Source organism: Centropristis striata, chromosome 17 (genome assembly GCF_030273125.1).
Source record: "Centropristis striata isolate RG_2023a ecotype Rhode Island chromosome 17, C.striata_1.0, whole genome shotgun sequence".
In the NCBI taxonomy this organism is placed as follows: domain Eukaryota; kingdom Metazoa; phylum Chordata; class Actinopteri; order Perciformes; family Serranidae; genus Centropristis; species Centropristis striata.
In genome coordinates this window covers 25737383-25753739 of record NC_081533.1, presented here as the reverse complement: position 1 = coordinate 25753739, position 16357 = coordinate 25737383, and the positions used below count along the sequence as shown (strand labels likewise).

The following is a 16357-nucleotide window of genomic DNA, read 5'->3' as shown; positions in this document are numbered from 1 at the left end:
GCACTTTATGAAGCTTTGATTTTCTTTTCTTTTTTTAAAGGTACTCCTGATGTTATGCAGTATTAATGAATTAAATAAACTGTTTCAATAAAACTACTTGTGACATGTCATATTTGGCTTTGACTGACTGAACATTTGCTCTCACTTTGGGATAAAAATATCGTGATATACACTACCGGTCAAAAGTTTTAGAACAACCCAATTTTTCCAGTTTTTTATTAAAATTCAAGCAGTTCAAGTCAAATGAACAGGTAAACAGGAAAGGGTACAAAGGTAAGTGGTGAACTGCCAGAGGTAAATAAAAAAAGGTAAGCTTAACCAAAACTGAAAAATAATGTACATTTCAGAATTATACAAGTAGGCCTTTTTTCAGGGAACAAGAAATGGGTTAACAAATTAACTCTATGGAGTCGGGCTATTTTGTCCATTTTTGAATTCTTTTCGGTCATTTTGTTTCTTTTTTTAGTCATTTTGTGTCTTTTTTTGGTCATTTTGTGTCTTTTTTTTAATCCTTTAGTCCAAAATAAAATGTGACTTTGAATCTTTTTTTTACTTTCAAAACACTATCATGTTCAATAAAGAATTTTAAATGTTGCAAATGTGCATTCATTTCAGAGTACACTGAGACATTAAACTGCATAATTTTCAATTCAATTCTGGAAAAGTTGGTGTGTTCTAAAACTTTTGACCAGTAGTGTATATTGTATATCGGTATACAGCCTAAATATATCGGGATATGACTTTTAGTCCTTAACGCCCAGCCCTATGTTGTCTTAGACCATATTGATAAAAGAAAAATGAGGACAAATGAGGCATGATTGAAAAAGAATAACGTTAATTTACTGATTTCATATTCCGACCATCCAGATTGAATATTGGCTATACGACAGGGCGAGGAGTCACTTGGTAGCAGTAGTAAGTCATTCCCCTTAGCTCCCCAACCTCCTGCACCCCAACATCTGCTGCCATCAGCCCCGGCTCCTGTCCCTCAGTCTCCAGCCACAGCAGCCTGGCATCAGGGTCCTCGTCAGAGAACTGGAGCAGAGATCCAGAGCTCCGCAACACCTTCAGACACTGCTTCAGCACCACACTGGCCTTTGCTCTCCCTTCCTTAGACCTCAACAAGGCATCTGTGGTGCCCTTATCAACTATGAGGTCCAAACTGCTACCGCCAAAGTGCTTGTGAAGCTGCGTGCAGTCCAGCTCTACAAACTCAAGCTGAGAAGAAAGATGGTGAGGTTGAATGGCTTTGGCTTGGACGTGCTGCTGCATTAGCCGCACAGCTATGGGGGAGATGTCAGCACAAGTGACCTGCACCGGGAGAGCAGAGTGTCTGTAAATGCAGGGTCCTAAAGCAGACGTGCCACAGCCCATATCCAGGACTTGGAATAGGCCATGTGGTTGGGACTTGTTCTGCAAGAGGGGCATAATGAAGTCTTTGACTGCATCAAAGCCGAAGAACCACTCAAAGTTTTTGAAGGGGGTTGTCCCGCTGCTGCTCTCCGTATAGAAGCGGTCCCAGGTTGCTTTCTTATCCATGTTTTCAATCAGTTCAGCTGGGCAGAAAACCGGAGTACCACAAGAGTTAGTCAGTGGACATCGGCAGTAAAACACACACACACAACACTGTGCCTGCATGGTTCCATCATCAGTGGTGGGAAGTAACTACACTGTAAACAATTGTTTTGTAAATTAACAGTAGAATACTGGCAGCTGGGTTGCCAGTATTCTACTGTTAATTCTACAGTTCCCCTACTGTAATTTACTTTACAGTATGTTATGTATGTGATAAAATCACACACTGAATTACAGTACAATCCTGCATTTCATTGGTTTTTACAGGAGACTAAAACACAGTATAGTGCTGAAGCTAGTTGCAATATTGTTGCAGTATACAATGATACAAATGTCATTTTTGGTAAATAGAGCATATTACTGTCTGAAAACCAATTACTATGAATTAAGCGCTGAGTTCACTGTAAACTCAGTAATTTTAATATACCATATACTGAATGAGTTAGTTAAGTAAAATACAAAAAATACAAAAAAACAGCCATTAAATTAAATTATATATATGATGATATGGCATATATCTTATGGGAAACGGCAAGCTACCTACATATATTTCCCAGAATGCATTGTTTTCTACAGTTTAATACCTTTTTAATGGAAAACAGTGTGTTACTGTCACAATTTGGCTGTTTTCTTACAGCAATCTGTTACAGTGTAAGTACATTTACTCAAGTACTGTACTTAAGTCCAATTTTGAGGTACTTGTACTTTACTTGAGTATTTCCATTTTATGCAACTTTGTACTTCTACTCCACTACATTTAGAGGCAAATATTGTACTTTTTACTCCACTACATTTAGCTGACAGCTTTAGTTACTTTTCAGATTCAACATGAAAAAATACCATATATTTAATATGATTACACATTTATAAAACATAACAGTGTATTAAGTAGTTAACATTAGTCCTATCTGGACAACAGTAAAATGCTACTTATATAAATGCATCAATACAAATAATCTTATAATATATTTAGAACATATAAAACAATCTGAGTGGGTTCATTCTGCATAACGAGTACTTTTACTCGTTAATACGTTAATACTTCTTCCACCACTGTCCATCATACACTGTCAATTTCACGCCCCCCTGCTTGTTAGAAAAATGTCTTTGTAACACATGATTTAGGACCTATTCTTAGCAAGTCTCCTACATTTTCCAAAGTTAAGCTTTCTTAACATTTTCAAGTTTTTTCCAATACCTTACAGTTGTGGTAAATTCCATGTTTAAATAGCCTACAGTATATACAGTTTGCATACTGATTATTTCACTTGTTCAGCACATTAAATTAGATGTCATTGTGCTGAAAAAAACAAAATGATGTCACCTGTTCAAGAACTTTTCAGCCCTTGAAAACAAAAAATAAATTGCAAGTGTTTTCAAGGATTTTCAGCACTACTAGCTACCAATGAATTCAGCATTAAGAAAATCAACCAAGCCATATAACTATAAATGTCATTTCATGTTTGTGAAATGATTCACATTGCTTATGGAAATAAATAAAATAAAAAGAGCTACAATAATTGCAGTCTTGTAAAAGTCCTTTAATAAATTTTATTTTTTGGAAGATTTTACGGTTCAGTTTTTGTTGAAAACTATATATACCTATACATATTATTATTATTATTATTATTATTATTATTATTATTATTATTATTATTATTACCATGATCAGCGTAGTATTCTGAAGCGTTTAGGGTTTGGGGTTTAGGTTAGGACATTTCTGGACAAACTACACTGTGACCTATTTTATCGCATTTTTTCACCTTACTATTTTATGGCGTTTTGGGTTGTTTTGTTTTTTTACCTACTATAGTACATCGGCTTTTATATATAACAGTTTGGTTTTTTTGCACAAACTACACTATGCCATTTTTTGACATTCTTTTGCATTATGTGTTTTATTAAAGTGGTAAATCTGGGAGAAAAAAAGTTGCTTTTCCCCCCACTTTTTTCTCGTAAATCTGCGACTTTTTTTGCACAGATTTGCCACTTTAACCTAGTAAATGTGCAAATTTTTTCTCGAAATATATATATATATATATATATATATATATATACAGTACAGGCCAAAAGTTTGGACACACCTTCTCATTCAATGCGTTTCCTTTATTTTCATGACTATTGACATTGTAAATTCATCAAAACTATGAATGAACACATGTGGAATTATGTACTTAACAAAAAAGTGTGAAATCACTGAAAACATGTCTTATATTCTAGTAAACAAAGGGTGGCTACTTTGAGGAATCTAAAATAAAAGACATGTTTTCAGTTATTTCACACTTTTTTTGTTAAGTACATAATTCCATATGTGTTCATTCATAGTTTTGATGCCTTCAGTGAGAATCTACAATGTAAATAGTCATGAAAATAAAGAAAAACGCATTGAATGAGAAGGTGTGTCCAAACTTTTGGCCTGTACTGTATATATATATATATATATATATATATATATATATATATATATATATTTCGAGAAAAAAGTTGTAAATTTACTAGGTTAAAGTGGCAAATGTGCGCAAAAAAAGTCGCAGATTTACGAGAAAAAAGTGGGGGGAAAAGCAACTTTTTTCTCCCAGATTCACCACTTTAATACAACACATAATGCAAAAGAATGTCAAAAAAGGGCATAGTGTAGTTTGTGCAAAAAAAACCCTGCTATATATAAAAACCGATGTACTATAGTAGGTAAAAAAACAATAAACAACCCAAAACGCCATAAAATAGTAAGGTGAAAAAATGCGATAAAATCGGTCACAGTGTAGTTTGTCCAAAAATGTCCCAACCCAAACCCCAAACCCTAAACGCTTCAGAATACTACGCTGATCATGGTGATAATCATAATAATAATAATGATAATAATAATAATAATAATATAGTTTCAACAAAAACTGAAACTTTTGGCCTGTACTGTATATATATACCAAATATAGTTATTTGGGTTAAACTGTGGTAGTTTTAGTTTAGTGTAGCTAACAAACTGGCAGCTGAGTGTAACTTCAGTGCACAACTTTGGCATATATCTAAATTAAAGCAGTTGAATGAACTTGTAGCTTGTAGCTCTCGGTGTCACTTAGCTCGGAAAACACATTAAACGAACCTGCACACAACTGCAACTGACGTCACGTAAAAAATAAGCACTTCCTAAATGAGGCTCAGGTACCTAAACCACTACATTATAGCTAACCCACTGTTGGCTAACTGGCTTGTTGACTGCCGCGTGCTAACGACCTATTTACATACAGTCTATGCTAACGACACAGAAACACTTCAGTCAGTATCATCATAATAAATGTTTGGTTGAACGCACCTGTAAGAGAGTGATGCCGTACACAAGATGCAACTATTCTCCTGCCTGACAATGTCAGTGACTTTATAAACGGAGACATTTTCTCAGAGACCTTGCTTGTCCTCACGCTGTTTGTCTATGAGGAGCTCTCACTCTGTACTTATTTCATGGTACCAAGAGCAGGGCCGGTTCTAGCCCTATGGTTCTAGCCCTATGGTTCTAGCCCTATGGTTCTAGCCCATTGGCTGCCCTAGGCGATATTGAGATTTTTAGAAACTTTGGAACTTTACCAACAACAACTGAATTGAAAATACGAATAAATAAATAAGAAAACACAGATCTTCATCAAGTTGAGAATGGCAAAGACTGAAAATAAATAAAATGTAGACATACAAATGCAATAAAAATAAACATAAAAATTAAATTTAAATGTACATTTATATTTCATACATGAACTACATACAGGCAATATAATGGTCTCAACATTTTAATTTTTAGAAACTTTGGAACTTTACCAACAACAACTGAATTGAAAATAAGAATAAATAAATGAGAAAACACAGATCTGTTGATTTTAAAGACTGAAAATAAATAAAATGTACAAATGCAATAAAAATAAATATTGGCAGGGGCGCCCCCTGCCAATTTGGCGCCCTAGGCAGCCGCCTTGGTGGCCTGTAGGAATAACCGGCCCTGACCAAGAGCGACACTTTATTGAAGTCCATGAAAACAGTAACGAGCCAGCACCTGCAGTTTTAGACGACGATCTTTGATTAGGTTTCGCAGCCATGATGCGTCTGCGCATGTGCAACTGCAGGTGTAAACAGCGCAGCATGCTGACATGATTGACCATTTATAGCCTATGGATTGACCTTGCGCTTAACAATGACATTGTATATTTGATTAACATGCATAATGATAAAACAATAGAGTCACACGTCAGTGTTGAAAATGATTCCATGACCCATCAAAATAAATTAATAATTAATTAATAAGTAATTTAACAAGAAAAACGTACCAATCACCAGTCCCAGCTTCTAAAATGTGAGATTTTTCTGCTTTTCCTTGTTTTATCTGTCTAAATCGCAAATCTCAATGACAGATTCATCCACATTCAAAAAACTCACCTCTTCAGAACTGCTTTTAATGTGTGAACTTTTAATTGTTTGTTTTCTCTTTAACTGCATTTTAACTGTTTTAACTGTAAAGCGTCTTTGTGTACCCTGAAAAGCGCTCTATAAATAAAATGTATTATTATTATTATAATGTACCAAATCATTTATTTCTTGCCCCCTAAATTTATGACTCCTGACTCCTTAGAAAAATCTGAAATAATGACACAAGAAATAAGATGTAAATCCCTTTAATAAAACTCAATGAAACGCAGTGTAACAAAGGAAAAGAATCCAACATAAAGCAAGTAGATAACATTTACAACCACAAAAGAAAAAAAAAACCTGTACAACTCTAAATGCCTGGAGTCACTTCTATTTTTTCAAAGATTTTTTTAATTAACCATTTTGTGATGACTGAGGATAAACTCGGGAATTTGGGGCGAGAGGGGGTAAGGGAGGCATGTAATGTGATTTATCTTGATTTTTATTTTTTCAAATACATGAGTGTAATCTCATACACAGATGTATGCTTCATCAACGTGGCTGCTGAAGTTGTTTTTTTTTTTTTTTAAACCCGCTGCTGTAGCGTACAGCAGGAGGTGAATGAGGTGGGCTGTGGCCAGGAGTGTTATTTGTACAAGATGTCATAATGGCCAGGTCTATAGAGGAGGAAGATGCGTGGGTCGCCGCCTTCGGGGAAGACGTGGTGATTGACTGTTCCTCCCTCTCCTCTGTCCATGTACTCCACAAGGATGGATACGTTCAGGGCCTGGGCTAAGGCGATGATGTGAATGTGGTCACTTTCTTTAGACATAGGCTCTACCTCCTACAAGAAGAAAAAGAAGAAACAAATGCATACAACGTGAGCTTATTTTCAGATTTCAGATTTCCATCGGGCGCGTAGCGGCCAAGGAACGGCTGCGCCGCAGTTGCTGATCGCTGCCACTCTAATCCAGTAGTTCTCAACCTTTTTGAGTCGTGACCCCCAATTTAACATCCATGTTATCCGCGACCCCCTCTCACTGAACAGAACCTCACATGCACAGTTCAGATCACCCAAAAAAGAAACAAAATGACCAAAAAAAGGAAACAGAATGACCAAAAAAAGACACAAAATGGCCAAAAAAAGACACAAAATGGCCAAAAAAAGGCACAAAATGACCAAAAAAAGGCACAAAACGACAAAAAAAAGACACAAATTGACAAAAAAAGACACAAAATGACCCCAAAAAGAAATAAAATGACCAAAAAATACACAAAATGACAAAAAAAAAAGGAAACAAAATGACCAAAAAAGACACAAATTGACCACAAAATGATAAAAAAAAAGACACAAAATGACCAGAAAATGATCAAAAAGACACAAAATGACCAAAAAAAGGAAACAAAATGACCATAAAAGACACAAATTGACCACAAAATGATCAAAAAAAGACTCTGCCTTTCACTGTAACTGTTTTTAATATTTTTGCATGTGTTTTTGTCTGTGCTGTTTTATGTTTTCTCTGTACTCTCGACATCATTGTAAATGAGGGGTTGCCCTCAATGATTCCTCGGGAAATAAATAAAGGATAAATGAAAAATGAAAAAAATCAATCAAAGGGTCTCAGAGGATCGGCGACACGAACGACGAGAGACTGATTGTTGAAGTGGAACAGCATACAATAATTTATGACATAACACACTCTTTTCATAAAGATAGATGGTCAGATCAACAGTTCTTCCACATCAGAGAAGCAAAGTAAGCTGTTGGTAAGGTTGTTGTTTACTTTATACACAGTTTATCACGGGATCTCGCGGTCTCCTGTCCTCGTGTGTATACGGCTGGCTCGCTACGCTAAACGCAAAACCTCGGCAGAGCCGTTCTGCGCCCGTTGGAAATCCCCAGTTAGTGTTTTTTCACTCTTTTTCACCCAAGGATGGCTGACTACTGTGTGTACTCGTTTGTCCCCTTGTTGTGCTAACCTCAGCACCATTGACCGCAAACAGCCTAAATGAGCTCTGCCACCCTGCTGCCAACTTGTTCACATCCCTAGCTGGACCTTTTAGTACTTGTCCTTTCTGTGGTGACGTGCTAACCTTACAAATGTTGGTTTTTTTCCCCCTGACAGCTACCTGTTTCGTGCCAGAGCTTGTGCACACTTAACGGTCAAGCTTAAAGCAATACACTGCCAATCAATCTGTACCTGCACTGTTGAATAACATTCAAGTCATGCCAAAGTACACAAAACACTGCACACTCGCATAACATTTATCTATGACATTGTGGTATTTATTTATTTATTTACCCTGCAGGTATTCTCACCTAACTCCTGCAGAAACCAGTAAGTTGAGTTACTGGTTGAGCGAACCAGGGAGTTTTTGCCGATAAACAGAAGAAGAGATTATACGAGAAAGAAAACAGGAGAAGAGATTGAGCAAGAGAGAAAATAAAATAATAAAAACAGGTTTACTTAGAATTAGATTCAATTGGGAAACTTAAAATTGTTCTTTCATGTCAGAGCAGATCAGCTGACCAGTCATGTGATTTAAATATTCGCTATGTCAGAACTTATTTAAATGTTTCCATCTCCTGTTTTGTGCATTAACTATTTTTCAAAAAAGACAAAAGCCACCTTGTGCATGCATTAAAACTTTTATGCGCCTTTTCGAAAGTGTTTTTAAAATGTTGGTGTTTCCGATCAAGCTTTTCTCATGTGAATCTTCAAAATGTGCATCGAAATTTGTTGATGGAAACACGGCTAGAGTGACGGGTACAGCACCTTTAAGCAACAAAAAACAAATACTGTGTGACGGGTTTTAAGGGCATAGATGTACATATTGACATTAGGGCAGCCTAATGTCAATATGTATATCTATGCCCTTAAAACCCGACCCTCCAGGGAGATGTCCGCGGCTGACCCGGGTTCAGATTCCAGCCCCGGGTCCCTTCGCCGCATGTCTTCTACTCCGTCTCCCCCTTACATTCTTTCTGTCACTATCTAATAAAGCATGAAAAATGCCAAACAAACACTTTCCCACTAATTGAGGAAAGAGGAAATTTTGTTGTGAGACCCAGATTGGTGTCTCAGCAACTAAAAGTTAATTTTAAGTTCATGAAAAAACCCCACCTGCTGACAGAACTCCTTGACGGAGCGTCCTCCCTCTATGAAGTGCTGAAAGAAGCCATACTCTCGCTGCAGGTAGCCCGAGGTGAGCAGCCGCAGGTACACCACCACATAGTCGGACACGTTCTGGTCGTTGAAGGAGTTCAGCAGCTCCTGCAGGCTCGGCTGTTTCTCACACAGTTCGATCAAGTCCATGAACTTGGAGGAAAGACATTATTTACATTAGATTGATACGTACGTGTCCGGCTTGCCAAATTACTGCCCTGCTGGCCAAATCTAGTGCTCCCGCTGACCAAATACATCATGTACTTTGGCAGATGACCATTCAGAGTTGGCAGGGCAACGAGCAAATTACAGCATCGCACACTTAATCGGACAGGATACAAGATGTACTGTACGTACTGAGATACTCTGGAAAGTTCACATCTTCTATTTCAATCACTACAAGCCATCAATTCAATAATTTTTGAAAGATACTGTTAACTTGAATAAACAAATTAACTATCCCATTGCTGCTCAAGTATTTGAGGAAAACGTCAGCGTTTAGGTTTGTCAAAATAATATTTTTTTGTTGTATAAGAAACTCACAGTGTTGTGAAAGTCTTCAATGGTAAACTCAGTGAAGCCCTCGTTAACCAAGTCCAGTTTACTTTTACCTGCAACTGCTTTGAACCTGAAGAGACAAAAAATTAAAAAGGATGTATCCATAAACTCTGCAAATATTACAACCATCATAGACTGCACATACATAGTTTATATGTAACTATATAACTAGGTGCTGTTTCTACATGTGACAGATTTTTTAGAGAACTGTAAAATATATACAGTCATGGAAAAAAATGATTAGACCACCCTTGTTTTCTTCAATTTGTTGTTCATTTTATTGCCTGGTTCAACTAAAGGTACATTTGTTTGGACAAATATAATGATAACAACAAAAATAGCTCAAAAGAGTTTAATTTAAGAGCTGATATCTAGACATTTTCCATGGTTTTCTTGATAATGATTTTGGTTTTTATCAAGAAAATCATGGAATATAGCTAGAAATCAGTTCTTAAATTAAACTCTTTTGAGCTATTTTTGTTGTTATCATTATATTTGTCCAACCAAATGTACCGTTAGTTGTACCAGGCATTAAAATGAGTAAGAAATTGAAGAAAACAAGGGTGGTCTAATAATTTTTTTCCCATGACTGTATATTAAATCGTTGACATGAGGAGACAAAACTGCCAAAACAGACTTTAGATGACAAAAGTGTGAATCACCCCTGGAACACTCACTTCTGAAGCTCTTTGCTGTCATCTAGCAGCGACTCGAGATGTGCGAAGCCAAAAGCTCTGTAGAAACAGTTCCCATCTGGTCGCGTCTTTCGAATGTACGAGTATTTTTTGTGTAGGTCCTGCAACAAGAAAAGAAATGAATGCTACAAAATCAAACTAAAAAAAACTGCATTTGTAAGCAGTTTGGTTTTGTGGCTGTGGATAAAATGACACTGTGGACCGTGGAGGAAACGCAACCTGATGTGGGTGCAGAAACCTAAGACCAAGTGGTGTGGCTGGACTGACCTTGATCTTGAGCTGATATACTGTGTCATCCTCAGCGTACTCCCTCTGCAGCACCGCCAGGTCCTGTCTGTCCGACACCAAAGGGTTACTGTTGGCTATCTGAATGTGCACACACAAAAAAATTAATTAGTGCATGCACTGTAAAATATTTAACTCATGGGTGACTCTTACCTGGCCAGCTGTGGGCTGAACAAAGGTTACAATATAGACTAAAAATAAGCTTTATTATACAGAACTTCCACTGCAATTTTGGATGTATTTGTATCATAATATAACTTATTTAACCCATTGAGGCCTGAAAAACCGCTGGGCGATTTTAAAATAAGCCTCTAATTTTCTGGAAATTCTTGGAAAAAAAGTGTGAACTCTTCTACTAAATAATAGATTTTTCAGCCTCTGTAGCAGATTGAAATGAAATTCAAAAAGTATTTGAGAGCTTATACAAATACTACAAAACAACGTAAACGCTTTCTAGGCTTCAGTGGGTTAATTGGTTGGTCACAGTTGTGCAGATAAATTTAATATGTAAGCAACTCAAGGTCAATGCTACTGATTAACAGAAAGCTTAAAATGGCTGTATTCGAAATTCTACTTTGCATTTTCATAGAAAGGTCATTTTTAGGTCTTAATGAAAAAATGTAAGTGTTGAAAGTCTACTTTTCTGGAGGTTTAACTCTAAAAGAAATGAGGGTAACCATTTGATCCTGTTCCTCAACAAAAAGGGATATCTCACCTCCTGCTGAATTCTGTCCTGCTGAGCAATTATGGCCTCGTCATATGCGAGGCAGTTCACTCCTGTAAGAGAAGGAGTGCAGATTAATAGTGGTGTAAAGATATATCAATCTGGATTGATCATCCATTATCCAATATTATCGAGGTAAAGTAAAACTGTCGGTACAAATCATCTTCAAGAGACACCTTTATTTTTTAAATTCCCACTGAATATTTATTCTAACTATTTGATTAAATAGATTTCTTTTTTCATTTAAATGTCTGAAAGAGCCCAGTAATAGGCCTTTGACTGTGTTAAAATGGCAGACTTTGTGATATCAACAAATCGTATCGTTTTCCAAAAATAATCTACAGAAACTTCAATAGGCCACCTAGATGGCAGAAATATAATGACAGTGATCAGATCAGGGCCAGTATTTATGAAGCATATCATGATAGAAAGTTAGTCAGGTTATATAAAGGACTGAATGACATGGGGAACAAAATTATTGCAATATCTTTAATTTCATGAAAATTGTGGAAATAATCAATTATTTCCACTGTTAATCCCCAGTTAAAATGTACATCCCTTAGTAGAATCTCACATTTTTGCAATGCTTTACAATAGAAATTGAGTTGGACTGTCAGTACTGTATATTTAACATACAGCAAATGTAGTAGCAAACAGCAGAAAAGTATAGTATTAAATAAGGATAAGTAGATAAGATATTATTAGGAAAGAAAGTTAGGAATGCTGGTGTACACAAAAACTAACCCACTTTGCCTACAAAACAATTGTAGCAGAAGCTACCCACATACACACACTGTAATGCGTGTGTATGCAGGTGTTTTGTACACCAATGCAATCTAAACAATGCAGCTGGATTATCTTGTGACACTATCGTTGCACCTGCTAAATGTTTTGACAATTCCCACCAAAACAAGCCACAGTTTTACACAATATGAGATATTTTAAATAATGTATTTGGTCATGTATATTACACTTCTAACTGAAATTATTCTGGGTTACTTATATGGTAATGAAAGCAGTAAATGCTGTTGCAAACGGCATACACAAATCAAACTGGTTCAATTGTTTCCGCTGCACAAACCAGGTGGCAGAACAACCTGTACAGAAATGATGCAGCGCCCATCTAAAGTTTTTTTTTTTCAACGATTTAAGAAAGACATAGACTTAAACTGCTCTTTCTGTAAAGGACACCCTGAAGATGTTTTTATTTTTTATTTTGGTGTTGCCCTTTCTCAACTTAATTATGGGAAGATATTTGTCACCTGATTTGTTTTTCGATTGAGCCTCATTTGTCCCTGTGCTTTGAACATATACTGTTTGGTTTCACTGACTTTCCTTTTGCAAAAGAAAAACAATACTATATCATCAATCATGATACAGTTAGCCAAATGGCACATCCATAAATGTTGTTATGTTAATCTAAATCCTCTCTTCCTTGTCTTTGAAAATGAAACCAAACAATATATTAAGTCTATTAAGAAATTTACCAACATGAAAGCTATAAAAACTTTGAATTTATGTACACTTTACAATGTTTTAGTATGAAAGTTTGCCTTTGTATTGTTGAAACCCCCTGACGGCGTTTTGTTGGTGTATTGTCTTGTATTGCACTGTCTTGTTGCTTTAATAACATTTCCACAAAAAAAATAGGACAGATATTATTGTGGGCTTTTATTTTGAAGGCCTGGCTCACCGTATCTAACAGCTTACAAAGGTCAGAATTATATTATATGTTAAAAATAATATTATATAAATATTGTGACAGGCCAGTAAAATGCCCTGCAGTCCAACAAGACTTGAAACTCTTTGTGATTTTGATTTAAACGAACCAGTGTGTGAAATAAACTATTTGATGAACATTTACTTCATTTTTTACACTGCCTCCTGCTTTTTGATTTAAATGATATATTTTTTTACAGAAAAATAAATACTTTGCATTTGTTCCAAAAAAAAAAAAAAAAGGAAAGAAATGATGCAGCTCCCACAGAAACTGCTTCCCTGGCGGCTAAAGGTTAATGCTTTCAGTGACACTTTACTAAACCAAACAAATACTGTATACCAATTTGTTTATGTTTATTTTTATTTGAACTGTGTACGTGTGGTTGTGGGAGTGGGTGCACATGTGTGAGTAAGTAAGTGTGTATGTGGTGTATATGGCATAGCTTGTCTACCTGCACTCGTCAATTAATTTGTAATTGATCTTATTTTTATTTTTTTATTTTTTTCTAATTGTTTGTATTTGCTTGTTTTCTGTTGTTTTGTTTTGTTTTGTTTTTTCACTGTAATTATGTATATTGTGAAGCACATTGAGTCTGCCTTGTGCATGAAATGCGCTCTATAAATAAAGTTGAATTGAATTGAATTGAATTTTTATCAATAGTTATTTTGCATTGAAATAATTAGAACGGTTACCGTTACCGGTTAGTGAAACCAACATAGCGTTAGCACTCACGTTAAAAAAATGAAAATGAAAGATATATCGTTAGCCCCATAGTCATATTTGAACGTTTTCGGGAAACAAGAAAATACACAATTTTTAGTAAGCACATTGGTATTCTTAATTGATATTGTAACAGTAAGTTCAAATAGAAGTGTGAACAAGTTTGCATAAAAAAAAAATTAAACACATTGATTTCATAACAGATAAAAGTCACTAAGGCAGAATATGCCCTGACTAAGGCAATTTTTCTCTTACATATAAATAATGTAGTTTGGTTTGTATGTAAGTCAAGGAGATGACTAAGGCAAAACTAACGTAAGTTAAGTTAACATAAAAGGTCTACCACTATAAACCAAACAAACAAACAAACAAACAAATAAACAAACAAACAAAATGAACCAAGAAAGTGATTTTGGACTCTAACAAATGTTCTGATAGGCTGAGAACATATAAGGCAATAAGGCAGAAAGATGCAGCAGTGGTAGGAGAGTAAAGTTAGGCAGATATCACAATTTGGCCAAAAAATGACTTAGGCAATTATGCTATGAGGCTAACGATATATTAAAATGTGATTAAATAAAGAAGACTGACACATTTATTTTATCTTCCTGTTTTCATCACATGCTCCAAAAGCATTTTAAGAGATAAGTTACTCACGTAAAAAAAAAATGAAAATGATAGATATGTATTAAAATGTGATTAAATAAACAAGACATACACATTTGATCTTCCTGTTTTCATCACATGCTCAAAAGCATTTTAAGAGATAAGTTACTCACGTTAAAAATGAGTGCCTAAGCCGCCTGAGAATAACATTTCCACAAAAAAAATAGGACAGATATTATTGTGGGCTTTTATTTTGAAGGCCTGGCTCACCGTATCTAACAGCTTACAAAGGTCAGAATTATATTAAATGTTAAAAATAATATTATATAAATATTGTGACAGGCCAGTTAAATGTCCTGTAGTCCAACAAGACTTGAAACACTGCATATATTTATTTATTATTTTTACACTGCCTCCTGCTTTTTGATTTAAATGATATATTTTTTTAGAGAAAAATAAATACCCTTCATTTGTTCCAAAAAAAAAAAAAAAAAAAGGAAAGAAATGATGCAGCTCCCACAGAAACTGCTTCCCTGGCGGCTAAAGGCTAATGCTTTCAGTGACACTGTAATAAACCAAACAAATACTGTATACCAATTTGTTTATGTTTATGTTTATTTTTATCAATAGTTATTTTGCATTGAAATAATTAGAACGGTTACCGTTACCGGTTAGTGAAACCAACATAGCGTCAGCACCCACTTTAAAAAAATGAAAATGATAGATATGTATTAAAATGTGATTAAATAAACAAGACATACACATTTGATCTTCCTGTTTTCATCACATGCTCCAAAGCATTTTAAGAGATAAGTTACTCACGTAAAAAAAAAATGAAAATGATAGATATGTATTAAAATGTGATTAAATAAAGAAGACTGACACATTTATTTTATCTTCCTGTTTTCATCACATGCTCCAAAATCAGCCGCAGCCGCATTGAGCCTCAGTCAGCAGTTAACATGAAAACAACCTAATCCACAACACCAGCCACCGTCAGTCAGCTCCACTTGGCGAAAACAAAACACATTATAACGTCAGTCACGACGAATAAGGTCGTTTAGGCTCCCCAAAAAGCACTGTACTATCTTTAATATTAAGCTCGTAATTCCAATATTCCCTTAGGTGATAAACCATGCCACTGTCATTCCCTGTTGCCCTGTCAGTAACTAAACAAGCGTCTTTTCTTTGTGTAGCAGTGCTAGCTAGCTAGCTAGCGTTAGCCACCAGGCTGGCCTCTGTCTGTCTGTCTCCCCTCACCGCTGCACCTTCCCCGCCTCTGTCACGGAGAGGGCAGCGGCTCAAACACCCACCGGACGCTCGTGCACATGCGGGCTGCACCAGCGCGACAAATGACCGCGCTGTTGGTTGAATATTTAGTGTTGTAAGTGTTTCTCTCACCCTCCACCTCTCCCTGTGATGATTCCTGCTGCTCCTCCGCCATCTTAGCTATCCAGATCTGTTTCCTCCTTCTGCATGACCTCACTCATTACACACTTCCGGCGGAGTCTTATTGGTTCATTTTGTTTGTTTGTTTGTTTGTTTGTTTGGTTTATAGTGGTAGACCTTTTATGTCACATTTCTCAAGTAATGTGGGCCTACTTAACTACTTAAGCTACTACTAACCTGCTACCTACTAACTACTTAGCACCAACATTTTTATACTGTATATTCATGCATCATTCTGCACTGGAATTCCATCCCACTCCTTCTTTAGACACTTTATATTTTATTGTATTTTTATTGTATTTTTATATTTTATTGCTTGAAGTATGCCTAGGTTGTTCTTTTTACTTAATTGTGTTGTTATTGTCTCTGTGTGTAATGCTGCTGCTACACTGTAATTTCCCAGCTTGGGATAAATAAAGTATATCTATCTATCTATCTATCCATCTAAGAAGAACTTTCAGGTATGTGT

General features: G+C 35.8%; 2 protein-coding genes across 2 annotated transcripts; both read right to left on the bottom strand.

The window, feature by feature from the left end:
• Window positions 1-818: 818 nt before the first annotated feature.
• On the bottom strand, window positions 819-5025 carry cskmt (citrate synthase lysine methyltransferase). Its single transcript, XM_059355027.1, has 2 exons — window positions 4886-5025; window positions 819-1556 (listed from the first exon to the last, which is right to left on the bottom strand). The coding sequence occupies exons 1-2, from the start codon at window positions 4962-4964 to the stop codon at window positions 880-882; spliced, it is 756 nt and encodes a 251-aa protein (XP_059211010.1). The 5' UTR covers window positions 4965-5025; the 3' UTR covers window positions 819-879.
• A 1186-nt stretch (window positions 5026-6211) lies between these two features.
• On the bottom strand, window positions 6212-15919 carry LOC131988984 (ubiquitin thioesterase OTUB1-like). The gene is made up of 7 exons (XM_059354131.1): window positions 15841-15919; window positions 11385-11446; window positions 10652-10750; window positions 10367-10485; window positions 9675-9759; window positions 9090-9284; window positions 6212-6805 (listed from the first exon to the last, which is right to left on the bottom strand). The coding sequence occupies exons 1-7, from the start codon at window positions 15881-15883 to the stop codon at window positions 6608-6610; spliced, it is 801 nt and encodes a 266-aa protein (XP_059210114.1). The 5' UTR covers window positions 15884-15919; the 3' UTR covers window positions 6212-6607.
• Between the last annotated feature and the right edge of the window lie 438 nt (window positions 15920-16357).